Source organism: Panthera pardus, unplaced genomic scaffold (assembly GCF_024362965.1).
Source record: "Panthera pardus isolate Hobbes unplaced genomic scaffold, ASM2436296v1 HiC_scaffold_8, whole genome shotgun sequence".
NCBI lineage: Eukaryota > Metazoa > Chordata > Mammalia > Carnivora > Felidae > Panthera > Panthera pardus.
In genome coordinates, this window is record NW_026527013.1 from 56,357,601 (window position 1) to 56,382,827 (window position 25,227).

The following is a 25,227-nucleotide window of genomic DNA, read 5'->3' on the forward strand; positions in this document are numbered from 1 at the left end:
CATGCCAGACACTGCTTTAAGCACCTTACAAACTCATTTCATCCTCATGACAACCCTGTGAGGTAGGTACTATCAGCCCCATTCTACAGAGACATAAACTAACGCACAGAGAGGAAGTATCACCCAGCTAGCAAGGGGAGGAGGCAGGACTCCAAGCCAGGCTGGTGAAGGATGGGAAGCTCCTACTTTAATCCCCTGCAGCCTCTGGGGTGCCTGGGTGGCTCAGTGGTTGAGCAACCCACTTCAGCTCAGGTCATGATCTCACTGTTTGTGAGTTTGAGTCCTGCATTGGGCTCCATGCAGAACCTGCTTGGGATTCTCTCTCTCTCTCCCTCTCTGTTCCCCTCCCCAACTTGTGCTCTCTTGCTCTCTAAATCAATAAATCAATAAATCAAAATACCTGCAGCCTCAAAAACCATCACGGGATCGTATCGCTCCCAGGACAGGGCACTGAGCCTCCCCATACTGGCCCTGGGCCCAGAGCAGGATGTCCCCAGCCAGTGCTGGCTGACCTAAATGAAACCAACTCAAGAACACGCTGCTTGCAGGAGGTCTTGGCCCTAAACGCTAAGCATTTGGCTGAGGATCCAGGGAGGGTCCTAAAAGTCTCCTTCAGATCTGCCTGGGAGTCCTGCTAGGCAGGGAAGGGCCCTGGGCCAGCACCCACCTTTGTTTATGCCCAAGGCAGTGGGCTGGTGCATTCATTTCCGGCCTCTGCCCCCCACCAGGGCTGTATTAGCCTAGCCTCGGGCATTCCGCGGGTGGCTTAGTCATAGCTGGGCGCTGCCGTTCCAACGCCTGTCTGAGTGCCCCCCAACCGGCCCCAATGGAGAACAGAGCTGTAACTTAGGCAGATGAAATCCCTTCTCCCTAGGCCTCAGCCAGCCCACCAGCCAGACGTGGCACCAGGGTCTACAGGAGGAACAGGGAGGGGGCTCTAACAGGCTAAGCCACTTGTCCAAGGCCCCACATTCAGGCCCAGGTAGAGCATGGCTCCCACGTGGGCTTGGGTTCCAAGGTCTGCCCGCTCCCCTGTGTGCTGGGGGGGAGGGACTGCCCTGCCTCCCATACCAGATGTTCATGCTCCACATCTCCAGGAGGCTCTGGATGGAGTCTCCTGCAGAAATCTCACGCCTCCTGGGCATCAGGGCTGCTCCCAGCGGGCTCCACCAGAGAGTGCTTTCCCAAGCTTTCTTGCCCCCCAAGTTCTCCCTATAGCACATGTCCGACCCCGGACTTCCCCCAGCCTGTCCCCCCTCTGACCCTGGGCTGCAGGACCCGCCCCCCCCCCCCCCCCGCCCCATCCTGGTCAGCAAGGTGCTTGGCTAGAGACTCAGCACTTCACAAAGTTGGCACGTTCCCTTGGGTTTTTATAACTTGGAGTATCACTTACCAAAAGCAGACAACTCAGGTCTTAAGAACAGATACTAGGGGCGCCTGGGTGGCTCAGTTGGTTAAGCGTCCGACTTTGGCTCAGGTCATGATCTCACGGTCCGTGAGTTCGAGCCCCGCATTGCCTGCTTTGGATTCCGTCTCTCTCTCTCTCTCTCTCTCTCTCTCTCTCTCTCTCTCTCTCTGCCCCTCCCCCCGTTCGCACTCTTTCTCTCTGAGAGAGGAGAGAGGCCATGTCCGGCCTCGTTCGATGTGGATTTTAAATCTTTACTTCCTCTAATCCTTAGGAGGTAAGGATGCTCCATCTCAAGAACACACAGCAGCCAGTCCGATCAAGAGCCTTTATGGTTCTCTACAAACAGAAGCTCAACGGTGATGAAGCCAGCCCACTGCCTGCCCCCACGTGTCACAGGCCCCAGGTGGAAATGAGGGGATGTTAGGTACCTTGAGTCAGATGCAGAGAAACCAACGGCAAGGGCAGGGGGCGGGTGAGGGGATCCAAGGGCGTGGTTAGTGCCTCGAGGTCTAGTCCAGGAGGTCAGCCGTTTTGACAGTTCACGATTTTCAAGCCCTTCCTCCCGTCCCCCAGCAGAGGGAGCACCAAGGGAGTGTAAGGGAGAAAGTGGGGAAATGCAGGAGCACCCCCAGATGGTAATGAACGGGAGTCCCCCAGGTGCAGTTGACTGGGGACCGGGATGTGCCTCCGCTGGCCCATTTTTTCTCCCCACCCCACCTTTGATCGCTAAGAACACACTCAGGTAATGAAGGGTGGATGCTCTCCCCACCCAGCTCTCTGCGGGGGGCCCAGGGTGTCCCCTTCAGATTAGAGCTGAGAACAAGGTCAGGGTCTGGGGTTTTTCAAAGACCAGAAGTCAGGGCCCACTTGGGACCTTGGACACTGGAAGCAATAGCCCCACCTAAGGCCCTGCCCCAGGTCCTACCTGTTACAACCCACGGGCCAGGATGGATACGTCTGCCCTCCCTCCCAGAACTCCAGCCTGACCACCGGCACCTCCGTCCTCATCTGGGGCCTCAGGTCCTGTAGGACCCGGCTTGGCCACCTGTCCCCATCCCCAGTGTCCCTTTCTGGGCCTCACCCTCCTCTGTCCCCTCCTCAGTGGGGTTGGCAGCCCCCTCAAGCCCCCAGTGCTGAGGCCCATCTCTGACAGGCAGGACCATGACTAAAGCACAGATTTGGAGCTCCTCAGGCCTCTCCTCTCCTTATCAGCACCGAGGAGCCCTAGGAAAGCAGGTCCAGCCCTTGCTTTATTGAAGGGGAACACCAGAGGGGAGACGCCACTCGAGCCCCGTTCCCCACCACCCCTTACATCCAGGACACCCAGGACCAGGTGTCCTGCCTGCTGGCTGGGAATCCAGAGTCCCCCTCCAGAGGCCTCGCTGCAGCACCCAGCTTTCAGGCCCCCCCACACGGACACGGGCACCCATGGCTCCCCATGCCCTGCCCGAGGTGAGGGCAAAAGGGTGGGGCAAATCACATGACTCCTGCCCCAAAGCCTCACCTGCCCTTCTCCCTCCTCGGGAAACTGCCTGCCTCTGCAGGGCCTGGTCAGACCTGGGGCCCCACGGGAGGTCTTCTGGGACTCAGGCCCTGCCTTCTGCCCCCGCCCACAGAGGGGCCTGGAGACCCTCTGACACCCAATGGGGAGAGCGGAGGGGCTGCCCCTAAGGCCAGCCCGGTCGGGGACGGGCCCCTGCCCCTCGGCACCTCCTGGCAGCTGCCCCCACCACCCCGTGGTTAGAAAAGGAGAAGCGCTGAGGGGCGGGCCGGGCTGAGGCAGGCAGGGAACCGCGCAGAAGAGCAGAAGGGTGGCGTGGTCAGGGCACCTCGGGAGGCAGCAGAGGGGTGTCCGAGTTCTGTGCGGAGACGCTGGGGGACTCAGACCCAATGAGCCCGAGGCTGTACAAATTAAGGATGGAGTCGGCAATGATGCGGGCCGTGCGCTTCTGGTATCCGCCCGAGGTCACCATGAGGATGGGCACCTGGCGGCCGCGGACCAGCCGAAACACCAGTTCGTCCCGCTTCACGATGCCCTGTGGGAGGAAGCGGGAGGCTGACTCGGGTGGGCGGCTGGGGCTCCGCGGCTTCCGGAAGTCCCGCTGTGATCGCCGCTGCTTCCACCCACCTTCCCTGCTGCACCCCCGCCCCCCTGGCACCCCCCTCAGGGCGGGGACGCACCTGGGGGCTGATGGACAGCCCCCCAAGGCGGTCGCCCTCAAGGATGTCGGTGCCTGCGTTGTACACGACCACGTCCGGCAGGTGCTCCTGGAGGGCTTTCTGGAGGTTCCTCTCCACTTTATCCAGGTACTCGTCGTCCTCCGTGCCCCACTCCAGCTCCACCTTCCGCCTGATGGCCTCTGAGGGAGAGACAGGAGTAGCCCCGTAGGCAAAGAAAGGCCAACAAGCTCAGGAGGGCCCAGTCAGTGCCCCAGCAGGATCGGACGCAGTCTGACTCCAGCACTGCTCCCCCTCATTCATTCCGCCCCAAATGAAACTAAAGAGTGCCAAGAACCGCAAAGGAGGCGCGGCCAAGGGAGAGAACGGAGTGCAGAAGAAACACTTTGCCTTGGGGATTTCCAGACCCCTGTCGATGACATCTGCAGCCTCTGCCCAGAAATGAGAACCCTGCTGTGCCCTCAGGCCCAAATCCAGCACCTTAATCAGAAACCAGGCCCCTGGGCCACACCTGGGGCTGAATGACCCTGAGCAGATGCCCTTCCTGCACTTGTGTCCCCTATTTGCAAAGCGGGTGGGGCCCTGTGTCTTCAAAGTTCATCTGAGAGTCTCCGCCTTTTGGCTGGTAAGTTTAACCCCCCTGCATTTATTTTCACAACTGTTACATTTGACATCTGAGAATGCATTTTGTGTTTTTGACTTCTATTTTGTATTTTCGACTTCTCATATTTTTCCTCTCATTTCTTTTTTGTCATTCCCTATTTGCCACCAGACAAATACATACCCAGGAGGGGTCTATTTTTATTCTCCTGGTGGGTACCCTGATGTAAGGACCCGCACATGTGTTTGTCGGACAGGTTTATGTGATCTCAGGTGGGTCAAGTGACTTCTTTAGGTCTCAGTTTGCTCACCTATAAAATGGGAACACACCCCCACCTCCAGGGCTGCTGAGGACAAATGAAGTGACTTCTGCAGAGGCCAGCATGTAGGGAATACTCAGGAGAGAGCTCCATATGAGCACGACCGCACTTAAGATGAGGGATGAGGGGGCAGCTTACGCTTGGCGAAGCGGTCCCCGGGGTAGATATGGCGGTTATACACATCCATGATGTACACGCGCTTGTCACCCATGAAGTCCCGTTCATGCCCATTGCCCTGTGGAGAGGACACAAAAGCTGCTTGCACACAGGGGCCCTCAGCAAGGCCAGGAAGCCTGCACACGCCCACCCCAGGAAATGCCCCATGAGCCTGTGGAGCTCAGCTGGTCCCTGGAGGCAAAGGGTCTCATGGCTATTAAGTAGCAGAGGTGGAATTCAACCTCAAAACGCAGCCCCATGACCTTCTAGCATGACCTTGAGCAGGGCCCAGCCCTCTGAGTTTCCTCTCCATGGAATGAGAAAGGAGTTCTAACCCTGCCACCCTCTGGAGTCTGTGGTGGGATCGGCTGGGATCAGGGACGTGAAAGGGAACCTGTAAAGGGCTGTGCAGGTATGGCTCAGTTCCGGAGCTCAGTGTCATAGGACTCCACCACGGGGTGCCCAGCGGCACACAGGCACAACAGCAGTGGGGTGGGGGGGGGGGGGGAGGTGTCCTCAAGAGCCCAGATGACACCCTGCCCAGTCTGACTGGAGGAGCCAGCCCCATATCTGGAGCCCTGAGGAAGAAGTAACCTGGAACCTGAGCAAGCCTGAAATCATGCGTGTGAGCATCTGTCTGAGGTGGAGCCCCACAGTAGTCCTCAGCTCCGTGCAGGGGTGGCACCCCAAACTGACTAGGAAGCACTGGGGAGCCACATCAGGCTTCAGGGCGTGAGAGTGGTGTTGCCACCCTGGGCTTTAGGAAGAGCCACCAGCCAGGTGTGTTGGGCAGTCAGAAGGGAGGAAGGATCCTTTGGTTTGACCGAAGCAATGAGGCGGACCCTGTGCCCTGGCTGGGCTGAGTGGTGCAGATGGACAAAGACCGACCCTCCACTTTTGGCCTGAGGCACAGAGGATGAGCAGCGAGGGGAGAGGCAGATCAGGGTGGGGGGAGCAGAGGCCCAGCTTGGGGCTTGGCAATGTTCCCAGGGGGAAGGGAGCCCCCCACAGTAGGGGGCTGTGGGACAGAGCTGATGGGCACCAGCTGGGGGGGCGGGGCCATGAGACTGCAGCCCCCACAGGGTACTCACCTGATGGGCATCGAGATCAACAATAGTGGCTCTGGAGATGCCCTCCACTCGCTCAAACAGAAACTGCCAGGGGAGGAGAAGGGGAGGTGAGGACTCAGACAAGCCAGAAGACATAGCCCCTTGGGGATTCCCAGTTGGCAAGGGGTCAGGTGGGAGGCCTGACAGGCTTGTGGGCAATCAGACCACCGGGCAAAGACCTCACATACTCAGAACTGTGTGGCTCAAGAGAAGCACGTGTGCGTGGTCAAGGAAGGCTCCCTGGAGGAGGTAGCATGTGCTGTGCCCTGAAGGGCTGGAGATTAGGAGTGGGGCAGTTGGGCTAGCTCTTAGAGAAAGCCCGGGATTCCTAGAGGAATATATGCGGGTTAAGAAGGTGAAACCTCTCCCCAAGGCTGTGCCCTCTGCCTTATCCCACAAGGCCAAGTTCTCATGCCTCCTCTGGGAAGCCCTCCTTCCCCTCCCTACCCCCAGGAAGGTCTCCTGTGTGTCACCCTCTCTGAATGGCCAGGGTCTGTTGACCTGCTTACTCCCACCACTAGTCTGTGTGCCCTGGGAGAACAGGGGCCATGTCAGTCCATTCCTGATGCCCGGAACAAGGCCAGGCACAGGGTGGTTAAGGGGGGCTCTGCAATCCAGCAGAGGTGTCGGCCAATGCCAGCTCTGCACCTTTCTGCCGTGTGAAAGGCCTGGGTTTCCTCATCTCTCCAGGCCTGGGTTTCCTCCCCAGGCCTGGGTTTCCTCATCTGCACACATGAGGATTAAACGAGGGAAACCTGGGTGGCTCAGTCGATTAAGCATCGGACTCTTGATCTCATGGTTAGTGGGATCGAGCACGGAGCCTGTTTGGACTTCTCTCTCTCCTCTCTCTGCTCCTCTCCTGCTCCCTCCCTCCCTCCCACTGTCTCTCCCTCCATCTCTCTCTCTCCCCCACCCCGGAAAAAAAAAAAAAAAGGCACAGAAAGTGTCAGATCTGCATTGGAGTCCCTGCCAGCTTCCTCCCCTTCTGAGACTCAGTTCCCTTCTCTGTAATGTGGAGGAGAACCCCAAGTTGGGGGTGGGGGGGATTCGAGGGAGGGCTCCTGGAGGCGAGCCCCCACGCATGCTCGGGCGCACCTTGATGGCCAGTGTGATGTCCGCGTAGGCACAGAAGCCTCCGCCCCGGTCACTGGAGCAGTGGTGGAAGCCTCCACCTGCGGAAGGGCAGACACAGCGTGGTCAGGGCCAGGCACTGCCCTGCCCCTACATCCTCCCCGCATCCCATCCCTGCTCAGCTCCCAGGGACAGGCTCCCGGGACTCCAGGTCGGCAAGTTGAACTGAGCACCCAGGCGCGTCACCATCCCTGGGTCAGGAGGTAGCTTTGCCATCACAGCCATCCCTACCCGGAGCAAGAAACCTCGCAGGCTGTCCCAACAAGTGAGTCCACAGTGCCTGTCACAACCCCCAAGGGCTAGGAGCTTATCTTTCCCCAAACTGTCCCTTGCCTCTGCAGAGCCAGGCCGGCCTCCAAGTGACTTCCCATGCCAGGGAGGGGTGGTGGGGCTATGGGGGACCCATTTACCCTGGGACCACCCAGATTCTGCAGGTGGTAGAAAGGGATGGTCAGGAAGGGCACCTTCTGATGGTCTTGGCCACCCATGGCCATGGGGAAGGCCTTAGACACCAGGGTCCGGCCACAACCTCCCCCCTGAGAGCCCATTGCCCTGCAACCTGAGTTTCGGGGGCCTCTGAAATTGAGCCCAACAACTGCCCCACCCAGCAGTTAGGGTCCAGGGCTCACAGCTACAAAGGATTTGCCTATTCTCATGCCAAGAGGCTGTCAACGGATCTTAACAAGATAATAGCCAATAATGAACTCCTAACCAGGCACAGAGCTCACTGAAACCTCCCTATAGCCCCCAGTGGGGGCACTATTGCCATTACCTCCATTCTACAGATGAAGAAACTGAGGCACACAGAAAATCAAGCAACCTGCCTGGGATCACACAGCTCACTAACAGCAGAACCGAGATTCAAACCCAGGCTGGATCAAGACCTGGCCTCTTAACCTCTATCAGGTCATAACATCTTCCACGGGGGAAGGGCCTCCCGAGGCCCTCGTGGGGACCCCGCTGTAGACACACACAGGGCATGCCTCTTTCATCCATCTGTTCAGCAGTAGACCGTCACATCACGGTGATGTCAGATCCGATGTTCAGTACCTGGCAATACCAAGATGGAAGAGACCGAGCCCTGGCCTTGTGCAGCTCACAGCCAAAGGCGGGGGTTCTCTCCCACACCCATTTCTTCATTGATATGATGGGGCTGACATGATAATGCCCAGCTCAAATGAGAGGCCAGACAGTAAAGAGGTTTGCTAACTGTGAAGTGCTGTACCTCAGTGAGGGACACATAAGGAAGGGATGAGGAAAAATGTCGGTGTAACCCTCCCATGAGCCAGTCTTGGGGGAGAGTCCAGGGGACTCCGGAGTGCTGGCCCTCGGGTCCCTGACACGGCATTCACCCTGGGCCTGTCTGCCCATTACGTGACCGTGGCCCTGAAGGCTGTCCTGGGTCCCGGGAGGCTGATGGAATTTTTCAGGAAAGACTCTGAAATTCTGCAGGTTTCAGCCCCACACAGGGCTGCCCAGGGGATGACACAGGCTTTTGCAGACAGAGTGAGCTCCTTGTCACTGGAAGTATGCAAAGGCAGGGCTGGGGAGCCATCTGGGGAACTCTTTTAGATGAGAATCCCACACCAGATGGAGGCACTGGTTGGTCCCTCCCAGGGACCAGATGGCTGAATCCCCGCCCCCACCTCCAGACCACTCAAGAAGGAGGTTCAGGGTGGCTCTGAAGGCACCAGAGCATCTGAACTCACAGTGGTTGCCTTCAGGTTCCTCCTGGCCCTCCCAGCCTAAGGACCTAGCAAGCCAGACCGGCTGGGGCACTCACCCACATTGATGGCCCAGCCTCGCTCCATGGCCAGCTTCCCTGCCTTTGGAGACAAGCACAAGGTGAGAGGCACAGGCAACCAATTCCCTCACTCATTCATTCACTGATTCACTGATTCATTCATTCATTCATTCATTCATTCATTCATTCCATAAATGCCATTTCCAGAGAGCTCTGACATAGGATGATCTATGAGGTAGGGTTCAGGAGACCCCCACCCTCCAGCAGACTCAGACTCAGTCTTGGAAGTACCAGACTGGCTGCTGTATGAGAACTGCAAAGCCGCAGAACTGCAATTCTGAGAGGCAACTAGAAGAAAGCAAAGTTAAGTAGTTATGATCACACGCAAGCTGACAAGGATTTTGATGAGGCTTTCAGTGGAAAAATAGACAATTTTTGACCCACAGAAATACGGTAGGCTGAGTACCAAAATCTTGTAGGAAATCATGGTTTGGGAGTGGGCAGTGATATTTAAAAAAAACAAAAAACAAAAAACAAAACAAAAAAAAATTCCAAAGCTAAAAAGAAAACTATAGATCAATAGGTCTTGATCTGGCTCTGGATGAATTCATCCCACACCTAGGGGGCGCCTGGGTGGCTCAGTGGGTTAAGCCTCTGACTCTTGATTTCAGATCAGGTCATGATCTTGCGGTTTGTGAGTTTGAGCCCCACATTGGGCTCTGCACTGACAGCTCGGAGCCTGCCTGGGATTTGCTCTCTCTCCCTCTCTCTCTGCCCCTCCCCCTGCTCATGCTCTGTCTGTCTCTCTCTCAAAACAAATATTTATGAAATATTCTTTAAAAAAAGATTATCCTACATCTAAATCTGAAATGTTTCTCTACCTCCAATTAACTCGGCAGCCTGTGGCTAATTTTAAAGACAACTACATATGGGATGAAGAAGCTACTTTTGCTGTAAGTATTCTTTACTGTCACCCCCATGATGGGCAGTGAGGGGAGCATCGCCCATCACTGAAGCCATGGGGGTTTGGTTTTGCCATCTTGACTTGAGAACACCATAGCCATAGCTTGAGGATACACCCCCTGGGGAAAGGGGATATATCTTATACACCAGCAATTATGGTAACTCTCATAGGAGGTCATGGGGGAGGGAACAAGGAATTCTAATGTCCCCAAGTGGGAAAGGCTTTGGGAGAAAGAGTCATTGTTACTGTGCCTTGAGGACTATTTAGGATTTTGTTCAACTACAAAGTGGGAGGAGAGTATTCCGGATGGAGAGCCCAGAGTGGGCAAAGGCCCTGAGGTGTGGGGTCCCAAGCCCAGCCCTTCCTCCCACCTGCATCCCCACCTACCATGATGGTTCCTCCTGTCTGGGTCCGAAGGGGCTTCAGCACCTTCCTCTGCACAAGGAAGTTGGGGAGAAAGATGACAGGGGGGATCTCTGTGATGGTGGCAACAGCAAAGGACCACTGTGGAAGGAGACACAGGCCGTTGTGCCCAGAGCGCAGAAGCAACAGCTGGGAAATCAGATTGCCAGTTTCCAGGTGACCTGGGAGAACTTCCAGTCAAGTGCAGTTCCTTTGGTAAGAAGTAAGAGCCCCTGACCCAGCTTTGGGCTCAGTAAGAACAGTTCCTTGCCTTAAAGCTGTTGGCCCACATTCCTCCAAAGCCCTTGGCTGCCCTCTTGCGCCCAGAGCGAGAGCTGCAGAGGACGCCAAGTCACAGGGGTGGCAGACCCAGCCCTGGCCCAGCCCACCCACTGTACAGAAGGGGGAGGACACTGAGGCCCTGAGCTTTCTTTCCAACGTCACACAGTGAGTCACTGGCAGAGCCAGCACTGGAAGCCCAGGTCTGCTTCCCCGGCACATGACCTCGTCATCCACTAGGAATTGGTCCTCCCTTCCAAAGGCGTATCAGGCCCTCGTCTTTGGCTACCGAGGCAGGAGGGTCTAGGGTACCCAAAAGGCATTCGCACGAAGATTAGGACACAGCTTTCCCTGTGACCCTCCCAGACCCCGGGGCAAATGTCCATGGGCCCAGATCCCGAACCATCTGCTGCCTGGCTGAGAATGTACCTGGATCCGTGCTCCCTGCTCTCCTCTGACCCCAGGCAGAGCCTCAGAGGGGCCCAGGGCACTCTGTAAATATTTACTGAGGCTCCAAGGTGGGGGCTACTCCTGTCCTTCTGACACAGCCCACAGCCCAGCAGGGAGGCACTCATATGCAATGTGGCAAAGCCTTTTGATGTAGAACATGGTCTGGGTCCAGGTGGGAACACGGCAGCTTTCTGGAGGCAGTGACCTCCAAGCTGAGTCTGAAGGTGAACGGGAGTTGCCCGGATGTCACAGTCAAGGTGAAAAGACAACTACTGGCAAAGGGAAGTGAGTCCGCGCTCACGAGAAGTTGGGTACAACTGGGGCGGGGCCGGGCCTGTCCCGTAGGGCCTGTGCTGCCAGAGAATGTTCTCTCTCAGACAGCCTCATCAGAGCAGCAGGGAGCCATCAGATGGTGCTTGCCCAAGCTATTCTGGCTGCAGCAGGAGGACCAATTAGGAGAACTTGAATAGAAGCAGCAGCCGCCCCAGGAAGGAAGCGAGAAATAATGAGGGTCCAGAGGAGGGGAGATGGGGAAGGTTAGCAGATAGCACATAGGGGATGGGCAGACAGAGGAGTCCAGGATGCAAGGTTGGAACCCCAAGACTCCAACCCTGAAGGCAAGGGCCAGAAGGGTAGCCCACTGTGAAAATCGAGGGCTGTCCTGGGACAGGGTGGGGGTGGGGCAGAGGTATGGCCCTCAGGAGGCCAGGCAGAGAGGAGTTTCAGGAAGGAGTAAGCCAAGGGAGGTGTTGAGAACGGGGAGCATGGCCACCGGGTTCTCCCACCAGGGGAGGAGATTTAGGGCAGGAGAGGCATGTTCGGTAAGGGCAAGGAGTCAGCAGAGAGGAAAGAGGATGGGCCAAGGGTGAGGTAGGACAGCAGAAAGGGCATATGCCTGGGAAGGTCCTGGCAGGTGCCTTAGCCAGGGGGCACTACTTGAGGCCAGGGCGAGAAGGCAGGACAGGCCCCATGTCAACTTCCATAGGGTCCAGATGTGCTGGGAAACCCAGGCTGCCTGAACTGCACTGAATACCTGTGTGGCCACCCCCCAGCCCCCACCCAGGCCACCAAGGCTGAGGACAGTTGTAGGCTGGGGAAGCCCTCACTCAAGTGAAGGAGCTGGTGAACGTGGCCTATGGCCCACAGACCACTTGCAGTCTGAAAAGGGAGGTGCCCCTCCAGCCTTCCTCAACCCCTGGCCTCCCAGCTGCACCATGGAGGCATCACAGGGCCTGGGAGGTGGTACGGGTGCTAGAGCTGAGACCAGCCAGGAAGGCTGGAATGCTCCAAGACCTGTCCGTGTGCGTGTGTGTGCGTGTGGTGGGGGACAGACCCAGAGAAGGGAAGGTGGCCAGCTCTGACTGTTCGTCACACCAATCCCACTGCCCAACACAGGCTTGGCCTATGGGAGGCATGGAACCATGGTTTTCTTCCTTTTTTTTAAGTTTTCATTAGGCTCCATGCACAACGTGGGGCTTGAACCCATGACCCTGAGATTAACAGTTGCACGCTCTACAGACCCAGCCAGCCAGGAGCCCCAGAACCACAGTTTTCTATGAATAAACAGTGAAAACAACAACTCAGCCACTGAAGGAACACGTTAAGTCACTGCCTCCCTCTCTCCCTCAGCAAGCTAGCAGGGAATAAGGATTGGAAGAAAATGAAAGCTTATCCCAGCCTCCTGAGGGGTCCCATATAGACCCAAAACCACGAAGGGGGCATGTTTTAAAGTATGTTCTGCAGCAACTGCCTAGCCCAGCGCACTATCAGGAAAGGGTTCCACATCAAATGACTCTGGGAAACACTGCTTATGTTGTCCACCTCTTGGAAACTGCCGTACAGAATCCTATCCGCTGCCCGAGTTTTCTGGCCACAAACCTCTGCCGGCCTGCCTTACTTTTTACACAACGCCTACTGACCTTTGGAAAGCTGCAATCACGTGGGACACACTAGGGAATGAATCTTCCACGGGCCGGGTATAAAGTCACCAGAAGCGCGTCTGGGATGTAGCCAAGGGGACCAGTCCCCTTGGCGGAAGGGTCACGTCTGCCAACGTTTCTCCACTTCCGGCAGTGAGAGATGGTGCCAGACGGCTCAGCCCTCTCCCGGGCCCAGCCGTGGCCTCTGTGCAAGGCAGTGGTGCTGCCTACTGATGAGCTAGACTCGTGCTGTCCCATCCAGCGGCCACCAGCCACACGTGGCTACTTGGGTATAATTTTAAATGAAAAATTTTTTATTAGAATTTTGTTACTTCAATCAAGAAAATAGAATTTCGTTCCTCAGTCTCACTGGCCATAGTTCAACTGCTCGATAGGCACGTGTGCCTAGGGGCTACTGGCCAGGGCCACTCCAGAACATGTGCACCGTGGCAAAAAGTTCTATTGGACGGAGCTGCTCCAGAAAAACCACCAGTGGCCAGGGTGAAAAATAGACGGGGTGGGAGGGGCAGGCTGGTGGCTGGGCCCTGGAGGAGGGGGTGGGCGGGGAGGTTCTACACAGGGGCGTGCAGGGCAGCAGGCTGGGATGAGGGCACCCAGATCAGGCCCTCTGAGAGCCTGGCCCCAGGCAAGGGCATTGAGGGATGGGCTAGATGGGAGTAGGGTGGGGACAGGGCTCAGAAGTCCTCCTCAGAGTAAAAACTGGTCCGACTCTGGGCTTTGCCACTGCTGTGTCCATTTGGACACAACCCTCCCTTCCGTCTCATCTCCTCATCTATGAAACAGGGACCCCTCCCCACCAGGCCTAAAACGGGGCCTTAGACCAATCTGCCAGGCCTGTCCTCAACTCCCCATCTGAAGACCCGCCCGGCTCCACCCCAACCCCTGCCCTTGCCTCATCCTTCTGCACAGCACCTGTCTCTACCTGGCGTTACGATATGTCTCAGTTGTTATCTGCCTGTTCCAGAAGGATGCCACAGCCAGGAGTGTAAGCACACACTCATTCTCATTCCTGCTATACGGATGATGCCGAGAGTGAAGCCTGCACACAGCAGGTGCTTAGAGCGCGTGCTGCCCACCCTTGCCCAGACCCCTCCCTGCCTACACACGCCCTGGAGGGGGCCACCTCCCCTGCGCCCTGCACCGCCCAGGAGAGCTGGATGACTAGCTGATAGGGGGCTAGGACAGTCTGGCCCTCTGCTCCCAAGACAGCACAAATGCAGAGCCCTCCTGGGGTCAGGTGAGGCCATACGTGTGCCCAGCTGCTTCCCCTCCCCCCCTTACAGGTGTCACCCGAGGCTTGCCCTCAGGGAATCCCTTGCACCTCCATCCCCACCACAGGCTCTGCTTCTAGGGCCATGCTTCTCCAAGTATAGTTCCCAAACCGGCAACACCAGCATTTGAGAACTTGTCAGAAACGCAGAGTCTCAGTCTCCTCTCCAGACCTCCCGAATCCAAAACTCTGGGAGTAGGGCCCAGTGATCTGCATCACGACAAGCCTTCCAGTGGATTCCAATGCTTAAGCAAGTTGCAGAACCACTGCTCTAGCGAACTTGAGCCCATAGTGCTGAATGAATGAATGAATGAATGAATGAATGAATGAATGAATGACATAAACAGAGGAGGTTTTACCACCCCAGCCTAATGCCCACTGCCCACCAAAAGGCCTGGCCTCTGAGCTTCCCCAGTAGAGACTGGCTGCAACCCCATGTGGAGGTCCCAACTGCTTGGTTTGGGTCAAAACTTTCCACCCGTGGAAGTGGGAGCAAAAGGAGAGAAAGGAAAAAAATCCACACCATCGTCTCAGTTGATGAAGAAGGAACTTTTGACAAAATCCAACACCCTTTCATGATAAAGTCCATCAACAAACTACAAACAGAAGGGAACTCTGCCAGGCTGGCAGAGGGCATTTATCCACACGTGCACACGCAAACACACACACACACACACACACACACACACACACACACAATCACATAGCTATCACCATACACAGTGCTAAAAAACTGGAAACCTTCAGCCTAAGATCGGGAACAAGAGAGGGATACCCACTTTTGCCCCTTCTGTCCAACCTCACACTGGAAGTTCCAGCCAGAGCAATTAGGAAAGAAATAACAGGTCTCCAAACTGTAAAGGAAGAAGTAAAACTAATCTCTATTCACAGATGGCATGATGTTAGCTACAGAGAATCCTAAAGAATACACACACACACACACACACACACACACCTATTAAACTGAAGAACTTATCCAGCAAAGTTGCAGGATCCAAGATCAACACACAAAAATCAGTTGTATTTCTATACCTTAGCAACAAATAATCCATAAAGGAAATTTAAAAAGTAATTCCATTTAAAATAACAATGGAAATAATAGAATACTTGGGAATAAATTTAACCAAGGAGGTGCAAGACCGGTATACTACACACTACAAAACACGGCTGAAAGAACTTAAGAATCTAAACAAATGAAAAAATAACCTGTGTTCATGGGTTCAAGACCTAGTATTGTAAAGATGGCAATACTTTCCGGGTTCCTCTACAGATTCAACACAATCCCTATCAAAATCCTGATGGCCTCTTTTGCAGAAATAGAGAAGCTGATCCTATAATTTATATGGAATCTCAAGACACCTCAAATAGCTGAAAAACCTTGAAAAAGAACAGACTTAGAGAACACGCAATTTCCAATTTAAAAACTTACTACAAAGCTTCAGCGATCAAAACAATATGGCATAAGAGAGACATATACATCAACTGAATAGAATGGAGAGTCCAGAAGTAAATCCATACATCTATGGCCAACTAATTCCCTACAAGGGTACCAAGACTAGCCAATGGGGAAAGTGTTGTGTCTTTAGCAAATGGTGCTGGGAAAACTGGAGACCACATGCAGCAGATTGAGGTTGGGCCCTTACCTCACACCACATATAAGAATTAAGTCAAAATGGGCCAAAGACCTAAATACAAGCTAAAACTCTTAGAAGAAAACATCGGGGTCAATCTTCATGACCTTGGATTTGGCAATGGATTCTTAGATGTGACACCAAACACACAAGCAACAAAAGATGAAAAAGGTAAGTTGAGGTTTAGCGACATTCAAAACTTTTATGCATCCAAGGACACCAGCAAGAGAGCAAAAATACAACCTACAGAACGGGAGGAGATATTATTGGCAAATCACATAACATCCAGAACATACAAAGAACTCTTAAAACTCCACAACCAAATGTCTTAATCGGGCCCGTGACTTGAGCAGACACGTCTTCAAAGAGGCGATATAAATGTCCACCAAGTGGCTGAAAAGATGCTCAGTGCTATTGACCGACAGGGAAATGCACATTACAGCCACAATGAGATACCACTCCATACCCACTAAGGTCGCTGCAGCCAACCAACCAACCAACCAAACAAACAAAAACCATAAAATAACAAGCGTGGGTGAGAATGTAGAGAAATTGGAACCTTTGTGTACAGTTGTTAGGAATGTAAAACGTGCAGTTGCTGTGGGGGTCATTTTGCTGGCCCCTTGGTTACCCTATGACCAGCAATTCCACCCCTAGGTATATAACCAAAATAACTGAGTACCGGGACTCAGATATGGACTTGTACATGCGTGTTCATAGCAACAAAAGGCTAAAAGCTGGAAGCAGCCCAAATGCCCATCAACTGAGAAACGGATAAACAAAATGTCTATCCACACAATGGAATATTATTCAGCCGCAATGAGGAATGAAATGCAGACTCATGCCATGGGATGGATCATTCTTGAAAACGCTACCCTTGTGCTTGCTGATAGAAGCCTCACGCCAAAGGTCACGTGCTATGTGACTCCATGCATGTGAGGCATCCAGAAAAGGCAAGTGCAGAGAGCTAGAACACAGGCTGGTGGTCGCCAGGGGCCGGGGAGAAGGGGAATGGGAGCGACGGCTTTGTGGGTACCAGCTTCCCGTCGGAGCAACGAAAATATTTTGGAACTAAACAGCAATGGTCGCACCACATTGTCAATGTAACAAATGCCACCGATGTTTACGCTTTAGGATGGCTACTGGCTATGCTATCTGAATTTTACTGTAATTAACAAGAAAAGGAGACAAGAGCCCCCTCGGGGAAGAAGAGAGAAGTGAGAGAGAGAAATCAGAGGCCCGGGGAGGGGGCCCAGTTCCCCAGAGACTCTCTAAGCCTTTAGCCCCCTGGTGTTCTGGTGCGAGGGTCTGTCTCCCTCCCAGGCAGGACTCCGAGTGCTGGGAGGTCGGTGACCAGGCCCAAGAGGTGTCCGAACTTCCTGAGGCTCAGGTGAGCTTGGCTTCTCTCTCTCTCTCTCATGCCGCATACCCAGTCTGAACCGCAGAAAATTCTACTGTTTCCTCTTCTTTGCAAACTCCAACTCCTACCACTCCCCCAAAATCCACAGCCGCTGTTTCCAGCCTCGTCTGAGAGCCCGGATCTCTCACCAGATTATTGCGACGACCTCCTTCCTCACTGATCTTCCTGCTTTTGTCTTGACAGCCTCTTCTCATCACAGCTGCCAAGCAATCCTGCTAAACCCTAGATCAGACCATGTCCCTCGGCTTAACACACTCCTTGGCTCCCACCTCCCTCAGAGCAAACAGCAGTGGCACAAAAGGCCCCTGTGTGGTCTGGCCCCTGATCATTTTCTGACACCATCTCTTGCCAGTCTCCCTCCCATTCCCTCCGATCCAGTGGCAATACTGGAACACACTGCAGATACTCCTGCCTCAGGGCCTTTGCACTTGCTAATCCTTATACTTGGAATGCACTCCCTCCAGATGCCCACATAGCTCACTCCCTCACTGCCCTCAGTCCATGATCACATGTCAGTAAGTCCCTCCTTGACCTCCTTATTTCAAACTGCAGCCCCTACTCCCCCTTTTCCTGCTATACTTTCATCCATGGCACTGAGTGCCTTCTAACACACCATATCATTGACTTGATTATTGTGTCTATTGGCTGACTCCCCCAAATGTCAGCTCCATAAGGAGAGGGACTCCATCTCTTTTGTTCTATCCTGCCTCCCCTGGAACAGAGCACGGTGCTCATTAAACAGTTGCCGGATTAAAAAAAAAACAAAACACTTGCCGTATAAAGGTATCCCGAGCACTACCTAGCTCAGGGTGCACAAGGACGAGATGTCAGATCTGTGTCATGCCACCCCACACCCCAGGCAAACTGTCACTGGGGTTAGCAGAAGGCAGGAGCCTGGCCCTGGCCCAACCCAACCAGCACCTTCAGTGGGGCAAACTCTGGGCCATTTGCACAGTAGGCGCTCAATACACATTTCTTTCCCTGAATGGCCATCACCTGGCAAACATCAGGTACTGTATCCCCTTCGATGCCTGGATGACTAAGCATCGAAGGCCACACCAGGCCAGGGCCAGGCGTGAGCCCTGGAACATGGGTGAGGCAGCGCAGGGGAGAGGGTGACCTCCCACAGTGCACACAGAACAGCCGAGGAGACCAGCAGGAACTCTCCAGGGCACTGTTCCAGATGCCCGCAGCAGAGAAAAAAAAGAAAAGGAACATTGCAGAGAGCTGGGGGGGGAGGGGAAGGGGATGAGGATGAATAGAGGCAAGGGGAATGCTCCTGAGCTGCAGCCCCTAAGTGCCAAAATGGGCATGGTGGTTCCTGCCTGAGCATCAAGGGCACATCACACCATGTGGCTCTCCCACGTATCTGGAACAAAATCCAAACTCCGCCCACGGCTTACAAGACGCGGCGTGGCCTGGTGCTGCTGGCCTCCCTGACCACATCTTGTGCCACCTCAGCTTTTTATTCCCTTGAGCATCCTTCTTCCCTCTAGGAGGCAAAGTCCCCTCCCCCTGTAGGTATGTGGTTCTGGAACATTCTTCCTTCAAAGCTCCACACGCTCTTCATTCTTTTGTCTCAGCTCAAACCTCACCTCTGTGAGGCCCTCCCCGACCACCCAGTCACCCTCCACCCTCCACTTAAGTTACCCTCTATTTTTTTCCCCTTCACAGCCCTTGGTACTCTGTGAAATCCTCTCGGGTCGTTACTTCTTTATTTCCAGTCTTCCACAACAAAAATGCAAATCCATGGGAGCAGAGAAACTTGCTTATTCTTCATTTTGTACCCAGTACACAGTCAGTATTTGGTATAGATGTGTTGAATGACTGAATGCTTCACCTTAGTAGGTGCGATGGAAATCAGCCTGTTTCTCTTTTTGCTCTTGCTGCCAGGGAGCTCCAAGCCAAATATATAAGCTCAACCATAGCATCTTGGTTAATCCTTTCAGTTGGCATGTCTGAATGCTCCTGCTGCCCTTGACCTCAATTGCCTACTCAGGTCTCAACCTGTTAATACTTTTTTTTAATTATTACCTATCACATAGTAAGCTGCCTTTAGGCTTTTGGGGGCCCAAGGCCAGGGACACAGTCAGCCCTGCACAATTCCCCTGAAGGCTCCTCAAGCAGGTGGCATCCTGGAGCCTAGCCCCCCCTCCCCCTCAGCCTTATTCTGGCACATTCACATTCAATCCACCCTGGTCCCACTCTGTTCTGGTCTCTCCCTGCCCGGACCCATCGTCATCGGTCCCTGTTCCCCACCCTCACCCTCTGGACTCTGGAAGGCATGTCCTCCTGGCCCAGCTCCTGGGCTGTGGACTGTGACCACGCATGTCCAGGCCCCAGGAAACCAGGGCAGCCAAGGACTGGGCTTCCTGCCAAGGCCTCGCACACCTTTCTCTCCCAGGAGCCAGGTTGCAACCTCTTCCTGGTAATCTTTCATGAGCTGACACTGCCACGGCTTCATCTAGAATTCTCACAGCTCCGGCCAGAGTGGGGGAGGAGGGCGGGTAGCAGCCGTGACCAGGAACCAGGAAGACAGACTGGCTTCTGGATGCCCTGCTTGGGGTCTCCCTGAGGGCTGCTGGACCTCCTGGGTGACCTTGAGCAGGGCCTAGGCTTTTCCACCTATAGAGGGGAGGGGCCTGGTGACCTCTGGCACGTGCTGTGGCACTGAGTCTAAGACAAGGAGGGGGTCGGGGCTCTGGGCTCCCACACTGTTGGCAGAGGACCTGTGGCATCCCTGACCATGCCCCCGCCAGGGCAGGCTGGCAGCACCAGGTTCTGACGCACCTCCCCAGCCTCACTACCCCTCTAGGCGAGCTCCCCACGCAGAGGCCTCAGAACCTCAGCACTGATGACAGCTTCACGAGCTCCTCTAGAAAAAAGTCACAAGCAGGCAGCCCGGAGGCCCAGTTTGGTCTGCAGGTAGGATTTACAAATGTTGAAATGAGCTGCCGCATTAAGAAACCAGGGACTGCCACTTAATCTGAATTTCTCACTTTTCTTTGAAAGCCAGGCCTTCTGGCCACGTGGGGCCCCCCGGGCAGCTGAGAGGCAGCCACCCACTTGGGAAGGGGCAGGAGCCCCCCAGTTTGCCCCATACACCACCACTACCACCTGCCTGGCCACTTGTGTATATCCCTTGCTCAGACCTGGGGAGTTTCACACTAGTTTTTGGCCCAACAGTTTTCAACAAGTCTTTAGCAGCAGAAGCTCTTAGAAAAGAACCTCAAACGTCAGCCCGATATAAAAATAGACCTGTGTGGGACAGCTTTGGTTGGATAAGGACAAGGGGCCGGAGTCCCCTTACCCAGCATGTCAGCAAGGGTCTCCGAGGCCTGTTCATAGAACACAGATTGAAAGGCACTAATGTAGAAGCTCTATGAAGGTGCAAACTCCGCCGAGTGGTCATCCCTGCTTTCATACCCCCAGGGATGGGGAGCTCACTACCCCCTGGAGCAGCCTAACCCATCCCTGGTATCTGCCTTTTTGACACCTCTCTCCTTCTCTTGGGGACCACAAACTCACATGATCCCCCTGCATGAGGGGCAGGAATGGAGCCCCTTGGGGCTGTGCTTCCCCAGACCGAGCTGCCCCTGCTCTGACCACCCCTCCTGGTCAGCAGCCCTCCCCAGGCCCCAGACCCTGTACCTTGAGCTCGTTGAGATAGCGTCTCGTGTGCACCACCAGCAGATCCTCGTCCGAAGCCTCCCGTGCCTCCACCAGCATGCCATCTGACAGAAGCTTCTCTTCTGAAACCACAAAGTGGGCACCCTGCTTCCCTGATGGCCTCATGGCCGACCCGGCTCCAGACCACCCCTCGGAACAGGCTGCAGGCTTAGCCTCTGCTAGCCCTGCCCCAGAGGAGGTGGGAAACGGCTGGCTTTTGAAAACAGGTCGCCTCCCAGGCCAGTGTGGACAATGGCCAGAGGGCATTAGGCATTGGGCATGAGGCGATCCTTGGGTTTCCCAAGCCACCAACAGCTGAGAGGTGAGCTGGACAGCTTTCATAGGAGGTGGCACATGGGTTGATAAGGGGGACTCAAAATGAGAAAAAGCCTTATCAGTTCTCCCTCTCCACCTTCTGGTGATGTCACGGGAGGCCCAAGAAGGGCCCACCTTCTATTTATGGCCAGTGAAACTGGCTTTTCCCATTTAGATGATATAATGTTTCCTTTTAAAACAAGTTTACTTAAGTTTTTTTTAAGCAGAGGCTAAGTCAATAAAAAAAAAATGAAGTAAATAACGGAGCAGGTGGTATAAGGAAACAGCAAGGTCCCCAGAGTGGTTTGCAAATAACTGATGTTGGGGAAACACTGCAGTATTTTATCACCCCTCACATCCACCAGACAAGATTTGCTCTGTTTCGCCAGAGAAGAAACAGGAAGTGGTCTGGGGCACAGTGAGAATAGGACCATGATGCTCTGGGTTCTAGGGAATCAAAGGGACAAGGTCAGAATCCAAAGAAACTGTTTTAATGTGTAACCCTTAGAAAGCAAATGATCCCATACATTTCCCGCACATAGCTCCACATACAGAAGGCACTCTCCATCGCCCCTCCCCCCAACAACATTCCAAGTCTCCCCACTGCCTTCAGGCAAAGGGCCAGCTCTTTTCCTGGCAGCACCATGTGGCCCCTGCCTCCTTTCCACCCACATCCTCCGAGGAGGAAGGAGGGAACTCAGGAGGACTGTCAGCTCAGAGATGAGGGAGACAAGGAATCCTATGTTGAGCTACTGGGTAACGCAGGATCCCAAGAAAGGGCAATGGGGGGAGTGACTCAGGCTGAGTCTGCTGGAAACAGTGCATGAAGGACCATAGTCAGGGAAGCAAGATGAGCAACAGGCTGGCCCCGCTTATTCTCACCATCCTGGCACACCACTTGTCCTTCTTTTACTTAATAGTTTTCTTTGAATACTCACTCTGGTTACTATTGCAAATGGAAAATCCAAACCAATTGCCATAAATAGAAAAACCAAAAATAGAAAACATATGCGATACAAACAAACTGTTATTAATCTGTAATTTGATTCTATTTTCTGCGACAGTGTGGCTCGCTCTAGATTTGTTAAAAAGGGAGATGGGCTTAGGTGTTAAAGACAGGCTAGCCCCAAAGCGAAACTGTCTCCGTGGCATGATCAGGATTGTGTGATTTAAAGATCCACAATGCCTCGTCCTATGCCAGGTAATGTTCCCTACTTCTGTTAACTGAGGAACCCCTAATGCAGGGAAAAGGGAGAATATTCTCGCACTAGCCTGCTGTGATGCCTGAATTTCCCACCTAAACCAGACCCCTGGATTACAAACCGAAGTAGAAAGCACAATCCGGAGCACCACCTTGCTCAGTGGAATGAGCTGTGACAGGTGCGAGCCTGAAGCTCTGGGTTCCAGACCCCACTCTGCTACTTGGTAGCTGTGTGACTTTGGGCATGTTTCCTAACCTTTCTGGGCTCCAATTTCCTCCATCTGTAATCAGTAGGGTTTGGAGCAAAGGCTCTCTAGTTCCTGGACTCTTGGAGCTTATGGGGAACAGACACTGGATTGCTCTAAACTTCACCTTCCTGGTGTCCATCCTTAATCAGCCCCCCTTCCACTGGGTCTCCACAGACAGGGACAGGACTTAAGCCCACAGTGATGGGGAGCAGTGAAGGTCTGAGGCAGGGACATATCATGCTCAGACGCCTGTACTGAAAAGACTCTGCCCGCGTGAGTGGAAGGCAGTCTGAGGGCTGAGAGTGGAGGTGGGAGACTGCGGCTTGTGTCAGGGAAGACACAGGGAGGGGCCGGGAGAGAGGGGTGGGTTGGAAGAAGCAGCAGTAGGGTCTGACAGGGCCTTCCATACCTTTCAGGAAGCTGATCACCTTGCCCCATTTTCCCGCATCAAAGGGGTGCAGTTTCTCCAGGCCCATGAAGGTTATGTTGTAGCGTGGTGAATACACGATGGGCCAGCGTGTCTCCGGCACATGCTGGTACAGCTGAGTTGTGTGTGGCCTTCCGTGTGCACAGGGACAGACACAGAGACAGGGGCAGTCTCAGTGTGGAAAGCAGCCTCCTCCTCGCTGCCGGCTGACTTTGACCACACAGCTCCACAGCCGCAGGAAAAGGGCCTCTTAGCAACAGCAACAACGGTCATGAGAGCAGCTCCTCACTGAGCACTGGCTCTCTCCCTGCACTGTCCAACCCAAACCTCACCGGAGCCCTGGGAGGTAGGCGCCACCGGTCCTAACAGAGGCTTGGAGGGGGAACCAGGCGTGCCCAAGGTCACACTGCGGGTGGGTGCAGCACCGGCTGTGCACCCAGGTGTATCTGGCTGCCAGGCCTCGGCACGTCCCCTCCACATTATTACAATTATCCTAAAAAGCTGTGTGGCCCTAGGCCTCAGTTTCCTTAAGTAAAACATGTGGCTGTAGCCAGATGATGCACCGAAACAGCTGAGCACAGAGAGCGCCCTATCCCTGAGAGCTGGGGGTGGGGATGACAGTTCCCAGAAACAGCAGGTCGGGGTTCACGCAGAATGTGGCCCAACCCGCAGCCAGGAATGGAGATCACCTCAGCCTAGCCGCGCAGCTGACCGCCCCCCCCCCCATTACACCTCCGCACAGGGACCAGAAACCCGGCGCCAGCTGTTGCCACTGCGGGAGGCCTCCGCACAGGCGCGTCAGACCCGCGCCTGTCGCCGGGCCTCGCCCGGGTCGGAGCCCCGCGACCCTCACCGGTCCCTCGGACCGCAGAGAAGTGGCGCGAGGCCGGCCTGGGCGCACCCGGCCCGAGCGCCCCCTCGCCCGCCATACCTGGGCACGCACCTGGCGGCCCGCCAGGTAGCCCGCGCACTCGCGCTCCCGCCCACAGGGACCCCTGGGAACCCCGGGGTCTTGGGTTGGCGCCCCACCCCGCGCCCCCACCCCTGCCTCACTCACATCCCGGGGCCGGGCCCTCCCTGCGCTGGCCACTGCTCGGCGACCGGGCGGGGCAGGGCACGGCCCCGCCCCGGACACGCCCCCGGCCTCGGCCTCCTCCGCTGGGGGCGGAGCTCCGGCAGGCTCGACTCCGCCCCGCTCGGGCCCGCGCCTGCGTCACAGAGAGATGGAGTCCCGCAGCGCACTCGCCGGCCGATCGGGGGCCACGCCTCCAACGCCCATCAAGCGCGACGTGCCGCTTTGCGCAGACAAATGCCCAGTAGAATCCGGCTTTGCTCGGAAAGTCACGCCCCCTAAGGGGAGGGCCGCGCGAGTTTTCACCAGGCTCGCCGCAGACATTGGCCAAGTGAGGGATCTCCCCGCCCCGGGGGAGGGGCCACCCTATGCCCCGCCCCCCCCCCCGCCGGCCGGGCTCTCCTGCGCTCTCCCAAGGCTGGGACTTAGCCCGCCTGGTTTCCCGGCGGACTCCGCGGCTGGCGCGCTGTGTGACCTTGGGCCAGCGTGCGCGCTCTGGGGTCTCTGTTTCCACGGGTAAAATGGGATGGTGTGGTGCTCTGGCCCTGCCATCTGGAACCTACTGGAATCCATGACCTCTCCGACTTGAGGCCGCACGCGCGCCCTCCCCGCCCCATCTGTGGGGACTCCCAGGTGAGACAAGTACTCCCTACACGTCATTTGGGCTCTCTGAGCCTCAGTTTCCTCGTCAGTACAGCTGGGCTGGTGATCCAGTCTTAAGGGGACAGTCGGGTGTCCGTGCTCACTCCCCTGTCTCCCCTCCCCAAACCAAGCCAAGCCCGAGCGACAGCTGGGAGTGTCTTGGGGTTGGACCCTGGGAGGAGGCTCCAACAATACAGCCCCAGAGGCCAGAGACAATGGGCCTCTCTGTAGGCCCAGCTGTCCCCGCCAGCCAAACAAGCAGCTGACCCGAGGGCTGCCAGGAACAGGGATCCCTGGTGGCTCCGTGAGGGCGCCCGTGGGCGTGACAGAGTGGGGCACCGCGAAGGGGAAGGACCCAGACTTTTCAACAGTGCCCTCCAAGTGCCTGTCACTTGAATGCATAATGGCACTGGATTCTCACAACCAAATCCTATGAGGGGCTGCTGTCATCACCTCAGTTTTTTCAGGAGGTGAGCTGAGGTCCGGATTAAACCTAGACTAGGCCACCTGTCAGCACCATGACCTTGGGCAAGTTGCTTAGCTCTTTAGTCCTTCATTTCTGCATGTGAAAATGGGGTGATGCCTTCCCACCTACCTCATGGGGAAGTTGAGATCATCAAAAGAGATCATAATACTGATTATTATTTAAAG

General features: G+C 55.2%; 1 protein-coding gene across 1 annotated transcript; it reads right to left on the reverse strand.

The window, feature by feature from the left end:
* Nucleotides 1-1,719: 1,719 nt before the first annotated feature.
* On the reverse strand, nt 1,720-24,048 carry HDAC11 (histone deacetylase 11). Its single transcript, XM_019433638.2, has 10 exons — nt 23,920-24,048; nt 22,845-22,993; nt 20,654-20,754; nt 9,998-10,114; nt 8,686-8,728; nt 6,867-6,943; nt 5,754-5,816; nt 4,645-4,741; nt 3,590-3,768; nt 1,720-3,444 (listed from the first exon to the last, which is right to left on the reverse strand). Coding segments are annotated over exons 1-10 (1,044 nt in total). The 5' UTR covers nt 23,922-24,048; the 3' UTR covers nt 1,720-3,228.
* Nucleotides 24,049-25,227: the final 1,179 nt, after the last annotated feature.

Coding starts and splice junctions, on each gene's coding strand:
- HDAC11 (XM_019433638.2), bottom strand. Junction 5,817..6,866: donor ACATCACACTGGCCATCAAG/GTGCGCCCGAGC, acceptor CTCCCCTGGCAG/TTTCTGTTTGAGCGAGTGGA. Junction 3,445..3,589: donor GGCTGTCCATCAGCCCCCAG/GTGCGTCCCCGC, acceptor TTCCTCCCACAG/GGCATCGTGAAGCGGGACGA.